The sequence below is a fragment of the Cyprinus carpio genome, chromosome A12, assembly GCF_018340385.1.
Source record: "Cyprinus carpio isolate SPL01 chromosome A12, ASM1834038v1, whole genome shotgun sequence".
Lineage (NCBI taxonomy): Eukaryota > Metazoa > Chordata > Actinopteri > Cypriniformes > Cyprinidae > Cyprinus > Cyprinus carpio.
Window position 1 is genome coordinate 9,928,448 of NC_056583.1, and position 23,484 is coordinate 9,951,931.

At 34.4% G+C, this 23,484-nt stretch overlaps 3 protein-coding genes and 1 pseudogene across 3 annotated transcripts; 1 reads left to right on the forward strand and 3 right to left on the reverse strand.

The window, feature by feature from the left end:
* Window positions 1-1,512: 1,512 nt before the first annotated feature.
* On the reverse strand, window positions 1,513-6,460 carry LOC109099184 (interferon-induced protein with tetratricopeptide repeats 5-like). Its single transcript, XM_019112716.2, has 2 exons — window positions 6,042-6,460; window positions 1,513-3,455 (listed from the first exon to the last, which is right to left on the reverse strand). Exons 1-2 carry the CDS (start codon window positions 6,053-6,055, stop codon window positions 2,030-2,032), a joined length of 1,440 nt encoding a protein of 479 aa, XP_018968261.2. The 5' UTR covers window positions 6,056-6,460; the 3' UTR covers window positions 1,513-2,029.
* A 1,299-nt stretch (window positions 6,461-7,759) lies between these two features.
* Window positions 7,760-14,328, reverse strand: ifit10 (interferon-induced protein with tetratricopeptide repeats 10). The gene is made up of 5 exons (XM_042767430.1): window positions 14,255-14,328; window positions 12,262-12,305; window positions 11,791-11,913; window positions 10,836-10,958; window positions 7,760-9,496 (listed from the first exon to the last, which is right to left on the reverse strand). The coding sequence occupies exon 5, from the start codon at window positions 9,492-9,494 to the stop codon at window positions 8,067-8,069; it is 1,428 nt and encodes a 475-aa protein (XP_042623364.1). The 5' UTR covers window positions 9,495-9,496; window positions 10,836-10,958; window positions 11,791-11,913; window positions 12,262-12,305; window positions 14,255-14,328; the 3' UTR covers window positions 7,760-8,066.
* Window positions 12,312-14,234, reverse strand: LOC122134198 (annotated as a pseudogene).
* Window positions 14,329-14,985: 657 nt separating the features above from the next.
* Window positions 14,986-16,604, forward strand: LOC109099495 (cholesterol 25-hydroxylase-like protein). Its single transcript, XM_019113012.2, has one exon. It carries the CDS (start codon window positions 15,478-15,480, stop codon window positions 16,231-16,233), a length of 756 nt encoding a protein of 251 aa, XP_018968557.2. The 5' UTR covers window positions 14,986-15,477; the 3' UTR covers window positions 16,234-16,604.
* The last annotated feature ends 6,880 nt before the right edge of the window (window positions 16,605-23,484 follow it).

Genomic DNA, 23,484 nt, shown 5'->3' on the forward strand with positions numbered 1-23,484 from the left:
ATATTGGCTAATATAAGTTTGCATGCATGCTACTAATCAAATCAACCAGCAGATGCTCATAAATAATTACCATTATAAGAATTTGTCAACTTTGTCAAAAGGTTAGAAAACAGGAAAACAACAACAACAACAACAGAGGGGGAAACATTTACTTCTAAAAAGAACAAATTACAACTGCAATATCATCTATATATGAACCACTGTTAAAAGCCATAGTGCTGCTTTTAGCCACTGTAATCAAGAACCTTTAAATAATTCCCCAGTAGTAGGAAAAATATATTTGAACAATATTTAATATCAGTAACAATATCAGATTCGATGGACACATACGTTTCTTTGAATCTTTAACTCCTTTAAATCTCATGCTTCATGAAAATGTTTTGAATATAAAGGTTTAAATACCCAGAGTCTATTATACAGTAAAGATACAACAATAAAAAACTACTAAATATAGCTAAACATATAATGATATACTTACAAATAATCTCACATGCAATTTATTTCACATCTGCTTCTGCAAATTTAAGCAACATTAGTTGGTAAAATCAATACCATAGGTTATCATGTAAATTTGCACAACACAAGATTTTCTTTCATATGAGTTTTAGTGTTTCCTGCAACCAGATAGTTTATTTGACAAAGTATTACAAGTTTAATGCTATAAAAAGTCAAGCTTAGATGGTAACACAAATTATATTTGCACTTAAACATCCAGTAATCCTACAGTGTTTTCCCTCTACAATGACAGATGATAAAACTACTCATTCCTCAACACCATATGCATCAAAATGACATTTAAATGAAACAGCATAATGACCTTAAAAAGTGAATTGTTAAGTGGCAAGGAAACTGAAATACTAATACAAAGAAGAAATGAGTAAAATATAATCAGAAGATCTAACACCTGACATACAGTTTCCTAAAAATAAAGTAAAACTGCAAAATCAATATATCAAGACTAACAGGGCTGCATAGTTTTAGTTTTTATAGTTGTTTTTTTTTTTTTTTTTTTTTTATGAGAAGAATTATTCCGGGTCACCCTAATTTTATTTCAGTTCAAAGTTCAAAGGACAGGCTCTTTTTTTATTTTATATACCATATATAAAACCAAAAAAAAAAAAAAAATACAGTCTTTCAGAATAAAATCTAATACAGTCTTTTAAAATAGTAGAATAAATAAAATGTAGTGCCAATATATATATACACACATACATATATACATATATATATATATATATATATACATACATACATATACATATATATATATATATATATAAAACTGAGGATTTGCTCATACTGATGGGTATGTTGCACCTGGCCCTGATCTCCAAGAAAGTAATAACACACCTCTTATATATATATATATATATATATATATATATATATATATATATATATATATATATTCTATTGTTCTCATTTGTAAGTCGCTTTGGATAAAAGCGTCTGCTAAATGATTAAATGTAATATATATATATATATATATGTGTGTGTGTGTGTGTGTCTGTGTATATTGGCACTACATTTTATTTATTCTACTATTTTAAAAGACTATATTAGGTTTTATTCTGAAAGATTGTATTTTTATTTTTTTTACAGCACAATATACTATAATTAAGACAACTGAGTAAATCAAACAGATCTGTAAGGTAAAAAGTTACATTTCAGAGGAGACAAAAAAGCATTTTAAATCCATGACAAAATGTAGGCCCAACTGAACGACTAAATAAAAAGTTTTTGTCTTTAACCGATTTTGAGAATGCCACACTAAAAGATGAGAGAGAGCAAACTAGCAAGAAAAGGAGAGATGTGAGACTGTATGGAAAGGCCTTATGTGGACATAGTTTGTGCATGTTTCATGCAAATTAGCTGGAGGGACTCGCTCCGTCATTTGGCATCAACCGGATTCATCAACAATAGAACAAGGGTAACAAATTTATGTGCATGTTTTCTGTGCCCATAAATACACAAATAAGGCCCTTTGTTTGTTTTTTTTAACAACTAATTATGCATCTTTGTAGAAAGTTTATATTTTGCAATTAATCTCACAAAGATTGCTGAGGGATTCATCCTCCTCTTCATTGTCAGAAGTGGCTGCATAGCTCTTGGTGTCCCCGAACATTTCCTCTTTCATTTGATAAATGAATCCCAGTATTTCATTGGCCTTCCAATCACCTGGATTATCCTTGATATATCTCTGGGCAATGTATTTCAGTTTCTTTGCACTTCTATACCCCTCACTAGTATGTGGACTGATTTTCAAACACTCCTTATAGTGTTTGATTGCTAACTCCTCGCATCTGTTGCAGTACTGTTGGAACTCAGCATAGTAAAAATGTACTACATGCACATTATCATTTTTCTCTCTAGCTGCTTTAAATGCTCTGTCAAACAGTTCCTCTGCCTTGGGCAGATTACGTTTCTCTCCATACTGAAGTGCGAGCTCACTCATGGCAAAGACAAAGGAAGCTTTTAAAGAAGTTGCCTTTTCTAAATAGTAAATGCACTGATTTCGTGCTTTATTTACCTCAGGCTTATTTCCTTCCCATTTTTCTTTCTGTAAATTAATTTTCTTGGTCTTGTAGCACATTGCCAACTGATGATTTATGAAGCCTGAGTTTGGTGATGTTTCAAGTGCTGTACTCAGCAGTTCAATTGACCGGTCTACAGATCCTTGATTCCTGAAGTATTTCCCAACATATCTTATGACATGTGGATGTTCTGGAGAGCCTTTCAAAGCTCTCTCTATCAGTTTCTCAGACTCATTCTTCAACTCTTTGGAACATAAGATAAGTTTAAGTCCTAGAAGAACTCTAGAGACATCATCATCTGGGTCGATGTCAATAGCCTGTCTCAGCTGCTTGATTGCAGGTGAATCCACAGTGCAATATGTGCCAGTTTCAGTGCGATACAGAGCTTTTGCATAACCAGCGTTCCACTCGCTATTTTCTGGATCCAGTTCCACAGCCTTCTGAAAAACTTCTGCGGCTTTGTCATAATATTTGCGAGAGAATTTAAGATAGGCCCATCCCTTCTCACCAAGCACCTCTGGAACAGATGAAGGCCCGATTGAAAATGTTTCATTTATCTTCTGAAGCTTCATCAGGTAACTTTCACACTCTGTGTAGTTCTTCATATGGTAGTTTATCCAGGCAAAATTTCCATAGGTGACAATGAGAGTCTTGTCACTGTTGACCCCGAGGTTTTCTTTAATAAGTGTCTCAGATTTCAACAGGTGAGTAAGAGCCTCTTCTTTGCGCCCAATAAGGAATTTCACATATCCTAAAGAGCAGTGAGTTCGTGCAACTCCTTGCTCCATCCCTAGACCCAACTTGACCTGTTCCTCAAGCCTATTGAGGATATTTGTCAAGACTAGATCATCTTTTTTAATGTCCCAAGTGAAGTGACACTCCAGCTGATCCAGTTTCGACTGTAAACTGTCCTGGATTGAACTAAAAAGAAACCAAATTAATTATTGTTTTAATATAATATTATTATAATTATATATATATTATATTACATTTAAGCAGGGTGTTCACATGACCCCCTTAACTATTTAGTTTTAAATAATATCTGACAAAAATACTGTATATTAAATATTGTTAATTAAATAATAATAATAATAATACCACCACAGAGAAAAACATCTGTCTCTAATGGATAATTTCACAAAGAAATTAAAAAACACACACAAAAAAATCAATCTATATAAATAAATCTTTCTACTTTAATTTCCTTATATATACATTTATTTTTAAAACTGTTTATGTATTTATTTATATATTTATTCATTTCTACATTTGTATGTTTCACTTTTTTTATTTCTACATTTCTTTGTCTATATGGCAATGAAAGGACGTGTTTTACTTCAGACATATAGAGCTCAGAGTTCTGGCTTAAGCAAGGAAGAAGCCTTGAGGCCTTTGAGCAGTTCAAGTCCATGGATGAATGGCTTAGAAGTGGGAGATATGACCAAAATCTTATACGCTGGTTTAAGTAATTAAATATCATAGTAACTGTATGTAACTACAGTATAGGATTAACATACATACTCTTTTCCAGATAAAACGTCCGGTTGGGATTTTTGGTATTTAGCTGAATATGAACAGAAACCGCAACTTCAGTAAATCAGATCTGATAACACATTTGACACAGAAGTGTGTGCACATTAAATCATCCAGTATTAATCCCATTTCATGTATATAAACTGGATGTGACTGATAAGAGCGTGCATTTATTGCTGATGAAACTTACACAACAGCTCAGTCTATGTGCATATTGATCAATGTATCTGAAACAACTTCACAAGCACATTAATGTTTCCTAATTTTGCAAAGCTTTTCAATGCTTCTTCCTTGCCTTGTCCACATCTCTGAGCTCGATTGCTATGCCTGAAGTAAAACACACCCCCTTCATTACCATATGGACAAAGAAATTAGGAAATAAATACATGTGGAAATAAATACATGTTGATTTAAATACATAAATACATTTGGAAATAATGTTTTTTTTATACTATATAAAGGCATAATCTGGAAAACCAAGCCTTGTGCATTACATTCTGAAATATTCTGAATATTTTACAGTTGGTTTGATACCTTTATCTCAAATGGTGTCAGAGTTTAATTAATTTAAGCGGGTACAGTATATAAAACATATGGTTTCAGTACTGTATATAAAAACAATAAAGGCATAATCTGAAAAACTAAGCCTTGTGCATTATAGGGAATAATATTTAGAGATTTTTACAGTTGGTTTGATACATTTATCTCAAACGGTGTCAGAGCTTAATTAATTTAAGGGGGTACAGTATATAAAACATGAAAAATATGGATTCAGTTCTGTATATAAAAACAATAAAGGCCTAATCTGAAAAACCAAGCCTTGTGCATTATAGGGAATAATATTTAGAGATGTTTACAGTTGGTTTGATACATTTATCTCAAACGGTGTCAGAGTTTAATTAATTTAAGGGGGTACAGTATATAAAACATATGAAAAATATGGATTCAGTTCTGTATATAAAAACAATAAAGGCATAATCTGAAAAACCAAGCCTTGCTCATCATAGCCAATAATATATTATGAATATTTTAGGGTTGGTTTGATACATTTATCTCAAACTGTGTCAGAGTTTAATTAATTTAAATGGGTACAGTAGATTAAACATATGAAAAATATGGATTCAGTACTGTATATAAAAAAAACATAATCTGGAAAACCAAGCCTTGTGCATTATAGGGAGTAATATTATTAATATTTTACAGTTGGTTTGATACCTTTATCTCAAACGGTGTCAGAGTTTAGTTAATTTAAGTGGGTACAGTATATTAAACATATGAAAAATATGTTTTCAGTACTGTATATAAAAACAATAAAGGCATAATCTGGAGAACAAGCCTTGTGCATTATAGGGAATACTATTTAGAGATTTTTACAGTTGGTTTGATACTTTTATCTCAAATGGTGTTGTCGTTTAATGCATTTTTTTTTTTTTTTTTTTGCATACATTAAAAGTTGTAAAATTATTATAAAACATAAAATGGTCATTCCAAAAACGGAGCTTTGTGCAATAACAGGAATGTTTTTCTGAACATTCTAGTATTGGATTTATATTATAATGTCACGTAGTTAACTTGTTTAATTAATTTAAATGGTTAATATTTTACTTTTTTTTTCTTTTTCTGGAAATTAACCCTTGTAAAGGGCATATATTTATGTCTATCTATCAGAGTTAGTTTGGGCTCAAAACATAACAGTCGCAAAGAGTTTAACTGGCATAAAAAATGAATGTCTAATGAATGTCAAAAGTCAAACTAACTTTACCGCCGTCTGAGAGCAAAGTATCTCATCTGAACCGAACAGTTTGAACAACAAACGTAACTTGAAACTCGATAGCTAGCCTCTAACGCTACTCCTCAGTTCTTCCCGGACAGATTTCCAAACTTTCCAGCCTTCGTTATCATTCCCGTTTGTCATTTAGTTTCACATAATCAATACAGACAAATCTTTAGTTCAGATTTAGAAACTGTGCTCACCTCATCTCTGACATCCTTTGATTTTTATCTTGAGGACAAGTATACGAGCGGAACAGCGATGTTTCACTAGCTCAGTATGAAATGTACGCAGTTCCTGAAAGAGGCGTCATGCCCGTTCACTCAGTTTACTGCCAGTTTCTGTTTCCGAGATGTACAAAAGGCATATAACATCTGGAAAACATTATGCTTTGTAGGAGATACTCATTACATACTAAAATAAACTTTTAAACAATTACAGACATAATAAATTGAATTTAGCTTGTGCAGCTTAGGTTTCTTTCTATTCTCCAATTGAGTTGTTGAATTGCTGATAAATCCTGCAATCCACTCACCCATAACAGTTTCATGAAACATTACAACAACCCTTCTCACCAAGCACTTTAGTGATGAAGGACATGTGGCATAACGAAAAATTCACATGTACTTGTCCTGCCTTTGGGCCTAATCACAGTTGTGCTCAAGTCTAATCAAATAAGCTATTTTTGTCTTATTTTCTCATATCCCATGTGATCCAGCTGGGTCAGTTTATTATTAATGTTTGTCTTCAGCTGCATTAAATAAGAAGTTTAAAGGGATAGTTCACCCAAAAATGAAAATTCTGTCATCAATTACTCACCAAGTTGTTCCAAACCTGTACCAATTAATTTCTTGTGCTGAACACAAAATAAGACATTTTGAAAAATGTTTTGGTCCACATAGACTTCCACAATATTTTCCCCCAGTACTATGGAAGTCAATAGTGAACATCAACTGTGTGCTTACCAACATTCCTCAAAATATCTTCTTTTTTGTTCCACAGAAAAAAAAAATACAAACAAAAAAAAACCTTACTGGTGAGTAAACGATGACAGAATTTAAATTTTTGGCTGGACTATGCCTTTAAGTGACCCAAAATCTACTACCAAATCATGGTATAGTCACAATTACCTTTTAACTGGACAGTTTATTTTATATTTTGTGTACTTTTTTTGTGTAGAAGAACTGTAAAACTCGTCATCATGATGCTAAAATACATAAGTATGGTAAATGCAATTGACTTATGGCATTGCCTTTTCATTAAGGACCTGCAGAAATTGTGCCACAAGGAAAATGAACATGAGTTTAAATTCTGCATGTCTCTATTAAAAAGAAAAACTTTTAATGCAATGCAGCCACTGTGCAAAAAATGAAATGTGAATAAAAAAATTAAAAAAAACTTTTAATACAATGCAGCCACTGTGCAAAAATGAAACGTGATCCACACCTCAAAATGTAATCAAATACACACAGTGTATATGTAATCAAATACAAACAAATATAATCAAATACGCCCAGTGTTACACTCTACAGCTCACAAATGAAATATTAAGGACATACTGTAAGTAAATGTCCTTGAGCCAGCTATAGTTTGGATTGTACTGCTGTCTAATGATTAAGGTGGCTGAATGATGGTTTAGAGGTAAAATGTATTATTTTACCAGTGCCTTATATTTCTTAAATGACATGTATTTCTTTCATGCGGGGAACATATAGCATAAAATTAAGTTTTATTTCACTTGTTTGCTATATGGAAGAAAATTCATGTCACACTGAAATGCAATCATTACATTACACATTTAATCTTAGGGATCCGAAAGGAAATTATTTACCTTTCTTATGGTCAACATTACCTTTGGAATAGGTTTTGATCTGTACAAACAGATCAAAGAAGGAAAAAAAAACAGACAAACAAACAAGCATTATATTTATATTATAATTTTATTTAAACTTTTAAGCTCTTAGTGCAAAGTGCCTTTGGATAATGAAAGTTTACAAATCCTGTAAAATATTTTTAGCCAAATAGATGTTATGCCTTTATTACATTAATCTTAGAACATAAACATAAAGGTAGAGTATACTGTATATTTTGTGATTATTTTTTTCTGACTTAATCTTCATTATACATTTATAGAATAAATAGCCATAAAGTGTCAGTACATGGAGCACAATCAAATGCATATTACATTATGTACAACTGATAGTGTAAGCACATAATATGTGATGACTTTACTGTAAGGACAGCCTGAGTTCACTAAGGTTACTGAGGAACTCATCATTGTCTTCATAACTCAAAGCTTTCTCATAGCACTCAATGGCTTGACGTTTCTCCCCTTTTAACTTATGAAGAAACCCCAGTATCCCATAAGCCTCCCCTTCCAGCAAGTTTCTCTGAATTCGTTTGTCAGCGATCTTCTTTAAACTGCAGCTACTTCTCTTCCCTTCGACTGAATCCGGGTTAATCTTCAGACATTCCATGTAGTGTTTGACAGCTAATGGCTCACATCTGTGGCAGTAGAGCTGGAATTCAGCATAAAAAAAATTGACAACATGTAGATTGTCGTTTTTCTCTCCGGCTGCTTTGAAAGTGACCTGAAACAGCTCCTCAGCCCGTGACATATCCTGGTTCTCTCCATAAAGCAGCGCTAGATCGCTCATTGCAGAAATGAAGGAGGCTGTCAGGCTGGTGGCCTTTTCTAAATGATAGATGCATTGATTGCGAATCTGTTGAATTCTTGACCCTTTGGCATGGTGACTTTGCTCCTGCATCAGTTGGATTTTCTTCAACTTATAGCAAAGAGCTAACTGATGATGTATGAAACTTGAATTGGGTGAGCTTTCAAGCGCTCGCTTCAAAAGAGCAATTGACCTGTCCACACTTCCTTGACTCCTGAAGAATTTTGCAACATATCGCATGACATGTGGGTGATCTGGAGATCTTTCTAAAGCCTTCTCTACCAAACTATCAGCCTCTTTGTACCTTTTGTAAACAATCAGTCGCATGCTTAAGAGGACTTTGAGAACGTCATCCTCTGGATTTGTGTCAATGGCCCGTCTCAGCTGCTTTATTGTAGGCGAATTCTCCACAGTGAAACTCTCATATTCAGTGCGATACAGAGCAATGGCATAACCAGCATTCCAATCGCCTTCCTCTGGTTCCAGTTCTAAAGCCTTCCTGAAACATTCTTTGGCTCTGTTGTAATATTTGCGTGAGAATTTAAGAAAAGTCCATCCCTTTTCACCTAGCACCTCTGGAATAGATGAACACTCAGTGGGAAAGGTTTCATTTATCTTCTGAAGCTTCTTCAGGTAACCTTCACATTCTGTGTAGTTCTTCATGTGGTAGTTTAACCAGGCAAGGTTTCCGTAAGTGACAATAAGAGTTTTATGAAATTCATCCTGGTGGCATTCCATGAGTAGCTTCACGGATGTCATGAGATTATTATGTGCCTCCTCGTGAAACTCCAGAAGGAACTGGACATATGCCAAAGCACTGTAAGTTCGGGCAAGTTCATCTTTCTTTCCGAGGTACAACTTAATCTGTTCTTGCAGTCTATTGAGAATATCCTTTAGATCTATATCATCTTTCTTCAGAGCCCAGGTAAAGTGGCATTCCAACTGGAGAAGTTTTGTTCTCAAAGTTCTGTCCGGATCCATACCTGGAAAAAGAGAAAAATGTATATGTATATTAAATATTGTTTATTAACCACCTGAGAACCTGCATCCTCATATGAGGACATTATATTTTAGTAAATTTCTCTGAGACTATACATGCCGCAGTTTAAGTCTGGATATCCTGTACAGAGCACATTCAGGGCTTTTCAGAGATACTAAATGTTTGGATGTTTCACCATGACCACTCCCTCTCCTTGGTCTTCAGAAATGTCTGATATTAATTTAGTGACAGTCTTATGGAAATATGATAATATTTTGTAATTATCATTCAAATCTGGCTAATTTTTAAACTGTGTGTCATAAATCAACATCTCAGGGAAATGTTAAAGGGTTTAAAATCAAAATGACTTTCTGTTACGAAACAGGGCGTCGATTTCATACATGTCCTCATATGAGGACACCGGGACTAAAATCATGTTTATTATGCATTTTGGGAGACACAATTTCATATTCCTATAAAATATTATATATTATTATGAAAATCTTGTCAATTATTACTCCCATTATTACATTTCTTTTTCATTACATGTTGCCCCCAAAACATTAATATGCAAATAAGATTTAGTTTATAGATATATTATATATAATGAGAAAACCTGTTTATGGCCATTTTACACACATTTTGCATAAAGAAAAATGGTATATTAAATCATTTTGTTTAATTATATTTATACAAAGCTTGGTAAAAAAAAAAAAATAATAATAATCCTGAAAACTAAAAATGTTTTGGTGATTTAAAAAAAAAAATCAATTGTTTTTGCCCTATGCATGTTCATTCGTGTCTTTTTTTTTTCTTGAGTCCAGATGTCCTCTACCAAGGACGTAGCATAACTTATGAATGAAATATCATTTTTAATTTATTATTATTATTATTACTACTATTATTATTATTATTATTATTGAATGCTCTAAACAATGTAATGACTTGAAAAAAAAATAAAAAATCCTAAAATGTGTTGCCGGGTTTTAAGAGGCTAAATAATAATAATAACACTACCATAGACAAAAACATCTGTCTGAATATTTATATACAGCAGTGTCTATACCAATTTGCCAATAGCTTTCCACAGCAATTAATCACACACACACAAACACACACACACACACACACAAATGTATTTATTCTGGTCAAAATATATTTTAAAAAGTACATTAATTCTAAATTTAATTTTAAAATTGGAAACGTGTTTCCTTCCCTCTTAAAGTAAATTTTTATATTAAATATGATATCTATCAGATTTACGTAACCTATATAAATAGTTTTGCTGAAACTACTGTAGACCAACTGCCAAAAAAATGTTGTAATTGTAAGGATGCACTTACCTTGTCTAGGACGTCTGTATAATAAATGTTTCACAATCTGTTTGATGAGGAAGGTGGTGCAGGCTTTATTGACCGCTCCTAAAGATGGGAGTGTCTAACTCAGAATGGAAACTGAAGCCTTGGCTGAAGAGAGAGGGAAAGATAAACAGCAAAAGACTGAGAGCTTTTAAGACTGTCTCAAATGATGTGTAATATTTGGTAGTTTAATAAAGGCTGGTCTAATCCATTGCCAGCCATCTGGAGTCTGGTTGTCATGCTTCTTTTGCATATGTATTTCTGTCTTTGACTGTCACTTTTTGCTAAAAGGAAATGACAAGATAAAACTTGTACATATGAGTGAAAATTGATATATAATATCAATAAACACACACACAAAAAAAATTCACTCATATGTACAAGTTTTATCTTGTCATTTCCTTTTAGCAAAAAGTGACAGTCAAAGACAGAAATAAATATGCAAAAGAAGCATGACAACCAGACTCCAGATGGCTGGCAATGGATTAGACCAGCCTTTATTATTTAAAAATATTTAGCCTTTAAAATATTTTTTTGTGTTTATTGATATTATATATATTTATGTTAATATATATATATATATATATATATATATATATATATATATATATATATATATATATATATATATATATATATTAACATAAATATATTTTCAATAATTTTAGTTACTTATATTTCTTATGTATTTTTGGCCATTTTAATTAATATATGTTTTATTTAAATGTATTCATTCTGACCAAAATACATTTTAAAAAATACATTTATTTTAAATTTAATTTTAAAATTGGAAATGCATTTCCTTGCCTCTTGAAGTACATTTTTATATTAAATATGATATCTATCAGATTTTTGTAACCTATATAAAACGCTAAGCTGAAACTACTGTAGACCAACTACAAAAAAAAAAAAAATGTTGTAATTGTAGGGAGGCACTTACCTTATCTAGGACGTCTGTATGATAAATTTTACAGAGCCTGTTTGAAAAGGAAGGTGGTGCAGGCTTTATTGACCGCTCCTAGAGATGGGAGTGTCTAACTCAGAATGGAAACCGAAACCTTGGCTGAAGAGAGAGGGAAAGAGAAACAGCAATAGACTGAGAGCTTAAGACTGTCTCAAATGATGTCAAATATTTGGTAGTTAAATAAAGACTGGTCTAAACCATTGCCAGCCATCTGTAGTCAGGTTGTCATGCTTCTTTTGCATATTTATTTCTGTCTTTGACTGTCACTTTTAGCTAAAAGACAATGACAAGATAAAACTTGTACATATGAGTGAAAATAATTTTTTGTCTTTATTGATATTATATATTGTATTTATATACAGTGACATATGGACTATACACACACATACACACATACATATAAACAAGATGTTGTTTGAAGTAAAATGTAGTGTGCTATTGACTCACTCATAAAGACGTCTTGTCGCCATCTAATGTTGTAGCAATGTAACCTGCACAAAACACCCAAAATGCTATTATTAAATACAACTATTATTTATATAAACATTATTTATTGAACAGTAATACTGAATAAACAATAATAGAATTCATAAAAGTATAAAACCTTTGTACAACAGGAAATAAACACAAGCAATTAAAATTTTTGTAGGCTACTCTAGCTTATACACAACATTGTGTACTCCAAATATTGTTAGCTCTTATTATGAATTGTGTTCATTTGTTGCTTTAGATAAAAGCATCTGATAAAAGGATTAAAAAGAGCTTTTTTACAGCTAATCAGAATGTGAGCTGTGCTGATGTGCTGTTCGCAGATACTCCTTTGCTTGCATCTCCTGCTTGTCTTCAGAAGATATAAAAGCCAAAATCTCAAATGCTTCTCTGAATTTCTGCTTGGTGTTGAGATTCCTCTCTACAGTTAGTCTGAGCTTCTTGCCAGTTTGTTGCCTCTCATAGCTGTCAACAGGAATCATGTATGCTGACTTGAACTGACTAACTGCTATATCTTCATCCTTTTTCTTGTAGAGCAGGAATACACCATAGGATGTGTAGCAATGCTGCTTTTCAGACTCACTGAGAGCCTTGTCATCTATCAGGCTGCTGAAGATCTATTCAAGGTTCTGCCCATAGGCCCCTCTGCTAAATTCACTTTGGCATAAATATTGTTAGGCTTCAGCTCTACAGCCTTTGAGAAGTGCTGTTTACATTCAGCCACCATAGCAACTTTCTGAGCAGCAGGGACGCTTCTCTCGGGCCTCCTCTCCTCCAACATTTGAATAAACAGCTGTTTATGGCAAAGGCCGGTTTTGATGGTGCAGATGGTGGAAGAGTTTGGGGCCTGCTTCACTGACCTAGTGAGGACAGACAGTGATTCTTTAATGGAGCCCTCTGCCTTGAAGTATTTAGCCACATATCTGGTTACTTGTGGGATGTCAGGAGACAATCTGAAGGCCTTTTTTATAAGGTTCTGGGCTTCCTGACTTCTTGACCTCTGGAGTTTCAGAGCCAAAAGTACCATGATCTCAGTGTTTGTGGGCTCCAGGCTGAGAGCCTTTCTTAGCTGTTCGGTGACTGTTCCCTTGTTATCTGCTTTGTTCATGCTGTCTATCCTGTAAAGCACTATTGCATAGCTTACATTAGACAACATGTTGTCTGGCTCTGCCTCAAGAGCTTTAGAGAAACTCTCCTTTGCTTGCTCGTAAAATGTTCCTCCAAGTCTCAGAAGGCTCCAGGCTTTCTCACCATGTACTACAGGCAAGCTGCAGAAGTAATCTGATGAACCTGGTATGTCCTTGCATATACTTTTCACCTTGTTCAAGTAATCTTCCACATCATTTAACCTCTGCAAGTGATAGTGTACCCATGCAAAGCTGGAGAATGTCACAAGGAACTCCGCTTTCTTTCGCTGGTCTTCCTTTAATGCGATTCAGCCTTTTGAAGGTAGTCCAGTGCGCTCTCAGTTTTATCCTCAAGGTGGCTGATAAAAGCCAGAAGGCTGAAATATGTGGCATGATACTTTTGTGGAAAAAATCTGATCCTATCATGGAGTCTGTCTGGTATGGTATTCAAATCCTTTATGTCTGATTTTTCTACTCCCCATGTAAGAACTCCAGCTGCCTGAGCTTAGCTTCCATGTCTTTGTTGCTGGAGACGTGAGGAAAACGTGTTTTGTAAAACACACCACTTTATCTTACTTGAGAATTTGCAAGTTAGGATTAACCGTTTATTTTTTATAAATAACCCAATTATTTTGCTAAACAAAAGACAGAAAGATTGGATAGATATGTTATGATGAAAAAATATGACTACTAAGAGATATACACCAACTGAAGAACATGCAAATAACTATTTTGACTTTACGCTACACGGCGAATCGTTTAAGCGTGTTTTAGACAGGTTTGGTTGATAAATGTTTGTTTCAATAGGTTCTATTCATTCCTACCTCATTTAATATTTCAGGATGTGTTCTTTCCGTTCAGACTGCGTACTGAAAGATTCGATGTCACGAAAACGAAACTTAAAAAGCAGAGGGATAGGTTTCGCTTTGTTGATCTTAATTATTTTTGATTTTCGTTTGTCATAAAACCAATGAAATCATCGACAATTAAGCCTATATTGTAAACGGGCTTCATATAGGTTAAAAGCAAATAAATAAATAACCTACATACATTCATTAATAATAAATAAATATATAGATTTTATAAAGAAAAAAATAGATATTACCACTAAGATTCCAAACATTTTTATTTTTCATTTATTTCGCCCCAAAATTATCCTTGTATGGCAATCCCTGTAAATTTCGAGCCATATTCTCGCATTTTGTAGTGTTTCTATGAAATGAATTTTTAATGCAGTGTTGTGTAGTTTTAAGTAAAAACGTTATTGGTTAAATTGTTTGTTTATCCATCCGTCACACATTTGTCAAGCAAACTAACTAACTGTCCTAGATGTGTGACGACTCAGTCAAAGTGAGTGTGGCAAAAAATCCTAACAAATCGTTTGGGTGTCACAGCAGCACTTGCCTGTTATAAACAGCATGTGGCGGTGTTTACTTGATAAAACTGGGAAAACTGTTTCACTGTCCGTCTCGTTGCTGTCCCTCGAGATACTCTTACAGAAGTAAAAAGTGACGCAAGAAAATGTAATATTAACTGTCATATTTTGTAGGATTAATAGATATTTTGTCAGGTTTAAAAAATCGGAATCTGGAATATCAATAGCAGGTGGGACTGGGCGAGATTAACTGCTTTACCTGCTATCTAAAAAAGAATAACTGGTAGGCTACAGTGCTACTTCCTAAAGGTAAGTTCCTCTTCAAGTTCTGAATCTTACCTTACTCTTTTGTGTTGTTTGTTTAGTTATTCTTTCTGCACTGTGATTCAATGCACTCTTTCCATTATCGTTTATATTATAATATTTGTGTAGGCTTATAAACAATTTCAGTCTCTAAAGTATTGCAGGATTTTTATATTTATAGATTTATGTAGTTGCCTGTCTGATAAACATGACGCCAGATAGCCTACTGTCTCACACTACCGAAAAATTTACTGGAAATTCCAACAGGAAGCGAGCCATTTAGGGGACTTGCAGTGCGAGTAGTGGAAATGGGGCGGGACTAATCCTTTATAAAAGCCATGATACCCATGTCCTGCCATTCAAGCTAAAATGTTTGGACTACAGTACATCTGGGACAGCATTCTGCAGTACGAGGCCGTGCTTAGGTCTCCATATTTCCCAGTTTTCTTCTCTATTACAGTCTACCTAAGCTTCTGCCTGCCATTTGTTGCTCTGGATGCCCTGTCATCAAGGGTATCATGGATAAGGAGATACAAAATTCAACAGAAGACCAGCGTATCTTGGAAGATGATGTGGAGCTGCCTGGCACTCTCCCTCTACAACCATGCCGTGTACATCTTCCCACTGAGTGTCCTGCACTGGTACTGGAGACCTGTCAGCTACCCAGTGATGGCACCAGGGCTTCTGCGAGTCATCTGGGACCTTGCTGCCTGCCTGCTTCTCTTTGACTTCCAGTACTTTGTATGGCATCTTCTGCATCACAAAGTACCCTGGCTGTACCGCACTTTCCATAAGGTGCATCACAAATACACGTCCACCTTCGCTCTGGCCACTGAGTATTCAGGGGCGTGGGAGACTCTGTCTTTGGGTTTCTTCGCTGCAGTGAATCCCATGTTACTGGGGGTTCATCCTATGACAGAGATGCTTTTCCATATCCTGAACATGTGGCTGTCAGTTGAGGACCACTGTGGCTATGACCTGCCATGGGCGACACACAGACTGGTGCCTTTTGGTCTGTACGGAGGAGCTCCGCACCATGATGTCCACCATCAGAAGTTCAAGTCCAACTATGCTCCATACTTCACTCACTGGGACAAGCTCTTTGGGACACTGCACTCTGAATGAACTGAGCAACAGGAACAAACTACATGAACTGATTTCGTCTGTCTTTTTTGTAAAAAGTGCATAACCATTCCATGAATGAATGCATAAGACTCTAAAACTTTTTTTAAAGTTGCTTTATAATTCATGTGTGTTAAATGAATGTACTCATTTATTTATTTAATGTCTGTATTTAAGTGTGAATGTAGCCTAAGAAAAATGATCAGAGATGTGACAATGTTATGTCTAAGGATTGTGTGAGATACATATGTTAACCTTAATCTAATATATTTATATTTATTTGTAAGACAGTTTTGATACTGAATGTTTGAAACTGGAACATGAAGAACAAATCTAACAAAACTGATGGCAATAAAGCTGTGAAGTAAATACTATTTCTGTGTTTGTGTTTTCGTTTTGAATATTAAGAATACACTCGTGACAAAAAGTAACTGTTTATGGTACAATTTATTCTCAGAATAAAGTCTGAATAAAGTGATTTGGGGAAGTTAGCTATTATATATTAAAATTTTATTAATTCAAGTATTTAACCATCAAATAATTACTTTTTAAATCGTGCTTTACAAATAATAGAATATGAATATATTTTGGGCTTGGGTCTAGCAATTGTGGCCCTGGAACTGTTTCTGTTAACAGAAAAAAAAAAAGAAAACAAAAGGAAATTATCAATCAGATTCAGATTGTAATTCTGCTACAAAAATTTCCCAGCGAGGAAAATATCTCCAAAACCAAAACAGTCTGAAAAAACGAACATCAGTGATTGAGTTGCTGATTGGTATTATGGTATTATGTCACAGTACCGGTGGCTCATACCTCTAAAGAGAAAGAGTGTGTGTGTTTTATTTGAACAGACATATCCTGAAAAAGACAATGGAGAATTTCCCAAGTCCTGTGAGATTTCCCAGAATTGCCATAATTCCTGTCATGCACTAGTTTATATCAAAGTATGTGTGCTTCTTAGTTAGTGTGTGTGTGTGTGTGTGTGTGTGTGTGTGTGTGTGTGTGTGTGTGTGTGTGTGTGTGTGTGTGTGTGTGTGTGTGTGTGTGTGTGTGTGTGTGTGTGTGTGTGTGTGATGGGCTGTGAGTGTGTGTGTGTGTGTGTGTGTGTGTGATAGCTTATACAGTTTACATGTACAGTATAAGCAGTCAAATATTTTACACCATTGAAAATCAGCAGAATTTCCAATCATCCTTGTGGAACCTGTTCATCTTCATACATGGTTTTCTGCCCTTACCACTTCTAGCAGTCTGTGAAGTAATCTTAAAAATTTGGCTACCTTAATATACTCCTTAGTTTGAGTTTCATGTGTGGGATGAAGACTTTGTGTGCTTTAATGGCAGTTTAATGATTTAATGTTAATATGCTAACATATTTGAGCTGTTACAATCTGTTTTGCTGTAATGCTATTGATAACTTTATGGAAGGACTAAAATTCATCAGATTAAGGCCTCCACCATTGGTGGGCAATAATAACAAAAAAGCACAGGGTTACTCACATAAAATGCCATTACAGTAACACATACCATACTAAATTAATGCAATAAACATTAAGTGAATAACATATAACAGAAAACACCACAATGTATATGAATGATAATAAAATTAAGAAACAACTTTTTTTTTTTCATTCTAAATAAAGGTGGTTCATACTGGGAATTCTGGGAATATCCTTTTACTCATTAATTATAAGGGAATTCATACTTTTTTACTTAAAATATATTTTTAAATGTTTTACTGACAAAGTATTGCTTTCTTGAGTATAATACCAATACATACTCTTTAGTGGTAACAAATATTTTACAGCTAAATTATGTCTTTAAAATATAGTATCATTTTACCATACAATCAACAAAATATGTAAAATGGAACCCATGGTTTGGAATTGTATTTTTGAGTGAGTCTTAAATAAATTATGAATATCTGATTAAAAAAAAAAAAGTTAATGTAAAAGCAAAGAGATAAGTGATGTATACATCTGTATATACCCAGATGTGTGGTTTCCAGGAGTATGGGGGATTTCAACGTGAGGTCACACATCTTTTTTATCAGACAAAACCTAAAGCTTTATGAAAAAAGATCAAAATCAATTCTGATGAAAATAGTGTCATATGAGAGAATATGAAACTGTAAAATTTATCTGCCAATGACTCGAAAAGTGTGTGAAAAGTTTGATGTTTTTAAGCACCAACAATCACTTAGTCTCAAAAGTCAGACAGACAAAGACAGCTATTCTTAACCACAAAAGATTATAAAAAGTGAAAGAGGAAAAGGAACCAGAAGAAACAGCAAAAGTGAGAGTATGCTAAAAACTCTTTTCCTCTAAGCAAAAAAAAATGTAACTACACATCCTCTTTAATCATGGAGCTTGCATAATACTCAAGAGAACAAAAAAGTTGGACTTCGATCTTGCCTTTGGGGATACTGAATCTAAACGACTTATTGTGCAACTTCCCGTACAAGTTCAGACAGACAGAGCTGTGTAAAAGGAGATCTGGCTCCTACGCAAGTATTATAGCTCCAATCTGAGGACACAAAGAGATACAATATAAAGACTTTTTAGATTTGGACATTTAGACATTTAAAACTGCATTGTATTTCCAAGTGCACGTGCAAGCAATGTTGATGCTAACCAAGATCAGTCAGACAGAAGGTCTGCAATATTAGATTTAACCTAAGCTATTTATAAAAAGGTAAAATTCAGCTAAATGTCTCTTGTCCCTTCTAATTAATATATTTTATGTCAAACAATGACTTTCTAATGTAAGCATCCTGACAAAGTATGTAAATACATGACTATAAAACTCCACGCAGTCAAGCTCAGTTGCTCTCCCCAAGCTCCGCTGACCAAAAACACGATGGGACTTACTGATGACACAGATTACCGGGCATTGGTTCAAACAACCGTGATGTAAAAAAAATACTCAAATACATGTTTGTAGTAGTAAAGTAAAAATAAATGATAAATTTGATTTTCAACTGTGCTCAGCTGTGGTCATTTTGATCTGAAAAGAGCTTTCCTTGAGCATTTCAGTCCTTGGTAGTGCAACTGAAGCAAACAGTCAACTATGGGTGGCAAGGCACTGTAAAAAAATCTTCAGGATAAAGTTGTGGACAGACACATGTCAGGAGATGGATACAAAAAAAATCAAAGGCTTTATCAATGCCTAGAAGCACAGTGAAGTCTATTATTAAGAAGTGGAGGGTATTTGGTACAACACAGACCTCCATGGTCCAGGACGTTGCTCCAAATTGGATGATAGAGCCATGAGTAAATTGGACAGAGAGCAATCAAGAGGCCTACAGCAACAATTTTGACACAGAGAGTCATTGTGTGCATGTAACAACTGCAGCAAGTTTCTCTGCAGCAAGGGACTGGAGCACTTGTCAGGACAGAAGGAAAAATGGATGGGGAAAAATACTGTCAAATTCCTGAGAAAAATCTGCTGCCCTCGGACAGAAAGTTGTCAGTGGGAAGAAGGTTTACCTTCCAACATGACAATGACCCAAAGCACACAGCAAACCTGAGCACACAGTGGATGAAGGAGAAAAAGGTGACTGTCCTTGCATTACCTTGTCAGAACCCAGACTTAAACCTTGTTGAATATCTGTGGAATGACTTTAAGACTGCAGTCCACAAACGGTCAACTTTAAATTGAACTGAACTTGAGCAGTTTGGCAATTATCACAAAGACTAGATATGCAAAGTTAGTAGAAACAAATCCCAACAGACTAAAGGCTGTAATTAAATACTGACACTAGGGGGTGATCCTTTTTCCAACTCAGTGATTCTGGTTTTATATTTATATAAAAAAAATTCTGACATGTTGGTGTTTTATCTTTTACTTGGATGTTATAAGCTGCACTGAGTCAAAACAGCTGGATAAAACAAAAACTGTGTCTGTCTTCATTTCAGGCCTCAAAGCAGCAAAATGTGATTATTTTAAAGGGGGTAATTATTTTCTATACCCACTGTATGTTATTATAGGCCAGGCTTAAAATAAAGCACAATATATCTGGGGGCACTGCTCTATCTCTACCTGCAGGTTTCTTACTTGTGAAAGGTTGGTGACCCCTGATCTAATGTGTACAGTGATGCTGAAATAGCAATCGTCTCTCACACTTTCCACTGCATGATAGTGATTAATGGGTAATAGGTAGATAGTCCCATAACTGATTATGTGACCTGTAGCAAATGTCAGTGTCATATCATGTCAATTCTTGAGTGTATTGGGTTTTTTTTGTGGGCAGGAAACATAACTTAAAGACCTCAGGGGAAAAACATTGGTGCTCAACCAAACTCCAACTAAACAGTGGTATGATCTGACAAAATCACAAAACCAAAATTTGTGTATAAAATCTGGTATATAATAAATATTTGAGGAAAATAAAGACAGAATTATAACAGCAGTTTTCATTGTATAACATAAATGGGGTATTTGTCCTCAGATAAGTAATAATCAACAGAAAATGTATAATGTATGTGTAATATCCAAGAGCAAGGGGGTTTCCAGAGTCAGGATCAACTCGCCTCAGGCATTTAATGGGTAATTATGTAGGCACCAATGTGCTGTCCACCATATAGAATTTTGCTATAAAAATGCAAGCATTATGATATTTTGGTGGACCTGTATATGTAATTTAATGGTTTAATGTTAATATGTTAGCATATCTGAGCTGCTGCAATCTGTTTTGCTGTAAATTGTGTTATTAATAACATGATGGAAAGGACCAAAGTTCATCAGATTAGGGCCTCCATCATTGGTGGCCAATAATAACAAAAAAGTACAGGGTTACTCACACAAATACAAATGCCATTATGATAACACATATCACACTTAAAATGAATGCAATAAACATTAACTGAATAACATATTACAAACTTTATTACAAACTTCATATTACAAACCCAAAATGTGTGTATTAAATACTGGTATATAGTAAATAGCTTGAGAAAAATAAAGACAGAATTATAACAGCAGTTTTCAGTTTTAATAACAAAAATGGGGTATCTGTCCTCAGACAAGTAATAATCAACAGAAAATGTTTGTGTGTGTAATATATAATCTGTGTGAGCAAGGGGGTTTCCAGAGTCATGATCAACTCGCCTTAGGCATATAATTGGTTATAGCAGGCACCAATGTGCTATTCATCATATATTTCAACACTAATGTAAGCTATTTCCTGTGAATTTGTGAGAGATCTGATTCATTAGCCGGTAAAAATACAAGTTTGCAGCATCATGCAGCGTAAAAGGCTGTTTTTGTACAGATTTGCACATTCAAGTTAAAATTCTAATGTTTAAAAAAAAAAAAATGGATAGACTAAACTGGGTTTAGCCCTCCAGGGAAAGTACAAGTTCAGTGAGGAGATAATTATCATCACCTGGCTGTGCTGACATCAGTTTCTTATTATGAAATGAGGAACTTATGACGTGAGCAATGACAGTGATCAAACTTGAATCTGCCAATAGACTTCACCACAATCAAAAGTCCTCTAGCACACACAAACACACACACACACACACACACACACACACACACACACACACACACACACACGCACACACACACACACACATAAATGTTCTACTCGCTTCCAGGCTTTAGGTCATTTCAATTGCTTTATTGGCAGCAGAGAGAGTTTTTTACAGATTAATTACTGACAAAAAAGTGATTTGTGGACTGACTGATATTGCCAACAGAAAAAGACATCAACTGTGAATGTTTAAACTTGTTTCATTCTCATTAAATGACTCAAATTCTGTATAATGAAAAATGCTTTTCAAAGGAAAGTTTCATGATAAATATTTGGCCCATTAAATTCCTTTGAGTGTTGTAGAAAAGTTGCTTTAAGCCATATCGAAACGGCATGTCTGGAACATGCACATGCAGATGCAGATGTATAAAATAGTATTCAAATTACACCTCTGATGAAACTGCAGCCTGATCCTAAGATAACACTTGCATTTTTCATGCTTAGTGAGTACTTTCATACCATGATTCCATGATTCTTTCGTAAGTGAAGGCCTACTACAAAGATATGTCACTACTAGACAGGATATGAGCCATGCAAAGTCCTTAATGAAACCCATACACCAGATGAATTCTGAGTTTCTCGGGTATAGTGATATTTATGCATCACAGATTTACAGCTTAACACTAAGCATTTCCCAGAAAACAACAGGGGGTGGGAGATAAAAGACACTGTATATGATAACACAAAAGTCTCTGTCTCAAAAACTCCCACTACAACAACTTCCTACTAATCAAACAACGCTGTCTTCAAAAAAAAGACCGAAACAAATCACTTTAAATCATGAAGTTGTGATACAAACAATCCTTATCTCTCAGTGACTGAATGAGCTGTAAATTTTCATGAAATGCAATTATTAGAGAGAGAGAGAGAGAGAGAGAGAGAGAGAGATGTTACATGTGTATACACCATACACACCATACAAAATGGTTAATCCATTGTATTCATTTCCTTTATTTTACAACTTTATTGTATATAATTGTAATTGTTAATAATTATTATTTGAATAGAGATACTATCTACCCCCCCCCCCCCTCTTTTTTGTTGATTTTTCCCTTTTCTTTTCTATTATTACTTTGGTGTTGTAATTATATTTTGTATTTACATATACTTAAAATTCTTTGGTAATATAATCCAAATGTCATGCCAATAAAGCAACTTGAACTTCAATGACATGTAACTTTTAATTTTCTAAACTATTTTACCGATAGCATCATCAGAGTAGCACTGCAACATGTTTCTGTGCGAGTGTGTGTCATTTTTATTCATTTTTTTAATATATTATTTATTATATTACATTTGCTTGGTCAGTGTCATTTTGGGTTTTGGTTCTATTGCTGTTGTCGGTTCTAAGGACCTTTGAAATAAATTATTTGGCAAGTAATGTGGTGAAGACTTGCCTAGAACTACTTTAGACATACGTTGCGCATCCCTAAAAATAATTGCACATCAGGTCACTTCCGTTCCAGTCCCGCTCAAACACACCTGCCTGTAATTATCAAGTAACCCTGAACATCTTGATTAGCTGGTTCAGGTGTGTTTGACTGGTGTTGGAGCTGAACTCTGATGGACAGGAGCAGGGTTGGAGACCCCTGGTATATCATATTTGATATATGAGGACTCTAAATTAACAAAGTGACAAAAACCTTGCTGAAAAACTTTTGTACACAAACTACTACATCCCTTCTGCCCTTTGATTGATAGTCTTACTTTTTTAGCAA